At 46.4% G+C, this 3,200-nt stretch overlaps 1 protein-coding gene across 1 annotated transcript; it reads right to left on the reverse strand.

The window, feature by feature from the left end:
* Positions 1 to 2,333: 2,333 nt before the first annotated feature.
* On the reverse strand, positions 2,334 to 2,919 carry Tceal4 (transcription elongation factor A like 4). The gene is given in 2 exon segments (XM_050124122.1): positions 2,334 to 2,646; positions 2,648 to 2,919. Coding segments are annotated over 2 exon segments (570 nt in total). The 5' UTR covers positions 2,905 to 2,919.
* Positions 2,920 to 3,200: the final 281 nt, after the last annotated feature.

Below are 3,200 nucleotides of genomic sequence, written 5' to 3' on the forward strand. Positions count from 1 at the left end.
GATTCTCTGATATTAGAAGTATGTACCACTATGCTTGGCTAGAGCGTCTAGTAGTGAAAAAACATAGAATATAAATTCCACAACTCAGGCACATGAATTCAATACAGGAGACCTCTGAAAGACCTCTAAATGACCAAAGAAGAAATAATTAGAGCAACAAAACATGTGAAGTAGTTTTACATGGCAATAAGTGGAGTGCATGGACAAATGGAGAAGAGGCAAATACCTTGTGCAAAACAATTACATATAATTTAAATACCCTTTCATTAAGATAGAGCCTAAGTCCCCATTCTGAAAGTATAGGTGGCCAAGAGTGACTATTTTATAGGGGAAAGATTTGCGCGAGAGAATTTTTTTTTTAAAAAAAGCAACATCTCATAAGGAATCCTGTCCTTCCTCCATCCAGATATGAGGAAAGAGATATCTTGATTGAGGGAGCCATTATGGGATTAGCGAGAAACCTGTCTTTAGGAAAATTCCCAGGAATCCACAAGGATGACTCTAGCTAAGACCCTAAGCAATAGAGGAGAGGGTTCTGAACTGGCCTTGCCCTGTAGTCAGACTGATGATTATCTTAAATATCACCATAGAACCTTTGTTGAACAACAAATGGAAACAGAGACAGAGACCCACATCAGAGCACTGGACTGAGCTTCCAAGATCCAGTTGAAGAGTGGAAGGAGTGAGAGTATGAGCAAGGAAGTCAAGACCATGAGGGGTTCATCCACTGAGACAGTTTGCTTGAGCTAAAGGGGCTCACCAACTCCATCTGCACTGGGAGTTGCATGGGAACAAACTAGTTCCTCTGAATACGGTTGACAGTTGGATCAAACTGAGGGGCCACTGATAGTGACACTGAGATTTGTCTCTATTGCATGTTCAGGCTTTTGGGGATCCTATTCCCTTTGTATGTATACCTTGCTCAATCTAGATGTAGTACGGAGGGCCTTAGATTTTCCACAGGGCAGGATACATTGCCCTATCTTAGGATTGGAGGAGGTGGGGTGGGAGGGTCAGTGGAGAAACTGGGAGGGGAGTAGGGGGAAGGGGAGGGAGTGGGAATTTGGATTGGTATTTTTTAAAGTAATAAAATAAAATAAAAAAGAATCTTGACGCACCCTACATCATCCTGGTGACGAAAGTTCATTTAACATGAATAGTGTTAAGTGAGATGAATTACCTGTCATCTTTATATGATGTGATGAGAAATGACATTTTCTCTATTTGGTATTTCCTTATGAATTCCAATCACAGTACATGCAAACATAGGAAAAACTGAAAGCAAACAAAAATGTGGGGTAATCAATACATGACAAGTTCTCGAAAACTAGTGAGGACAGCGAAACAAGCAAAAAGGTTTCCTGCTTTCTTGGGCTCTAAGTTTCCTGGAGGGGCTTGTGGGAACAAACAACCAAGAAAGAGAGTGCCCATGAATCTCACGGATTATCAAGGCCCAAATGATAACAGAGTACTCAACCGAGGGGAAGATAATATTATTGGAGTCAGAGTAGGACTCTCTCCCTGTTGTTGGGTTAAAGGATTCCTTTGCTAAGCAGGGCCTCCAGATCACCATCACCATCAGCAACAGTGTCCCGAGAGAATGGAAGAACAGTACAAAAAAGACATAGCACCATGGAAACATGGCACAGACTCAGTTATTTGGACTTATTCCTGAGTACCGGGGAGACCTCCCTTGACCCAGCCACAAGTGTCTGACCAAGTTCCTGACTATTATGCAGGGGAAGAGGCAGGATCAAGGCACAACAGTTCTCATTCTCATGCTTCCTGCGCTCCTCTCCACACCCCTGCATGGGAAGATGTACCCCCATTTCACAGGTGCCAAGGCTCTGCCTTGCAGCAGTAAAGGAGAGATGGATTCTTCCATCATGGAGCCCCGGGAGTAACCCAAATATGACCTCCTAGTTTACATCCAGAAGGAAACATGCACCACCTACACCTTTCCATCCACAGATGTGACTAGCTCCCAATTCCTGTATCTTACGCCCAGAAGGAGCAGTCGTCCTGGGAGACAACAAACTATTGAGAAAACAATAAAGGAAGACACAAGGAAGTTTCAGGCTTGTTTTCTCGGTGCACACTGCTGGGTGTTGCAGTTTACAAATGTGGGCTGATGCTCAAATGAGGGCTCTGTGGCTCATGGACTTTAATTTGACTTTGCACTCTGAGTATTTTCCCAGGCAGGGAAGGAAATCCACTACATGAGAATCAGAACATGGCAGACATTGGGTCAAACAGGCTGCAGCGAAAGAGAGAAAAGCCTAAACCGAAGCAGCAGCATAAGGTCAGGGCGCTATGCAAATGCTGCCCAGGAACTAAACATAAGGGATGTCTTCAATGTCCCTTCGGGGGACCCTGCAGCCACCCCTGAGTTCCCTTGGGCCCCTTGGGTAGAAGGGATCCTGCAGACTTCTTTGCATCCCAAACATCTGCCCCATCTTCTGCTTGTTCTTTCTCTCATCCTCCTTCACCCTTGCCATGTTGTCAGATTCTCTCATCTTGTCTTCATTGCTGAAGCGCATGCCTTGGATGGCCTCTTTATACTCCTTGAGGCAGTGGGCCAGCCCCTTGTTGGTTTTTCTTTTGGCCTTTCTGGGCCTGTGGTCCTCAGCTGGGCGCTTTCCTGCAGGGGCTCCCTTTACTTTCTGGCTTTCCCTGTCTCTCTGGACTTCCTTCCTGTTTTGCCCTTTTTTCAGGCTGTGGCTGCTCTTGGCGCCATGGCAGCATCCCCTCATCTCCTGCCTTTGCCTGCTTTTCTGACAGCTCTCTGTCTCCCGCAGAAAAAGCTGCTTCTGACTGTCTCTCCTCCTGTGACTCTGTACCATTTTCCACTGTCCTTGCTTTGAAGGCACTCCGTCCTTCCTTCTCACTGGAGAGTTTGTCCATGTCCAGATTTTTATTTTTCTGTCCTTGGAGAAGAGGTGTGGGTGGGGTGGGGAAAAAGAGAAAATACAGAAGACATGGAGGCTGAGGAGCAGGCACGGCAGACACGTTCATCATAGCCTTTGCAACTTGCCCTTGAGAATTGCTCTCCACCTAAGCCTGTCTGCCTTCCAAGTGTGCCTGCTGCCTCCAGCCCACCTCACAGGTGAGGTAAACTTACCCCAGCAGACTCTGCCACCTTCCCTGTGCTCCTTCACTGTGACAAATACTGCGAAAGAGGGTGGGGTGCGCAGGGGAGC

The sequence above is a fragment of the Alexandromys fortis genome, unplaced genomic scaffold, assembly GCF_014885135.2.
Source record: "Alexandromys fortis isolate MF-2015 unplaced genomic scaffold, M_Fortis_MF-2015_v1.1 scaffold_205, whole genome shotgun sequence".
In the NCBI taxonomy this organism is placed as follows: Eukaryota; Metazoa; Chordata; class Mammalia; order Rodentia; family Cricetidae; genus Alexandromys; species Alexandromys fortis.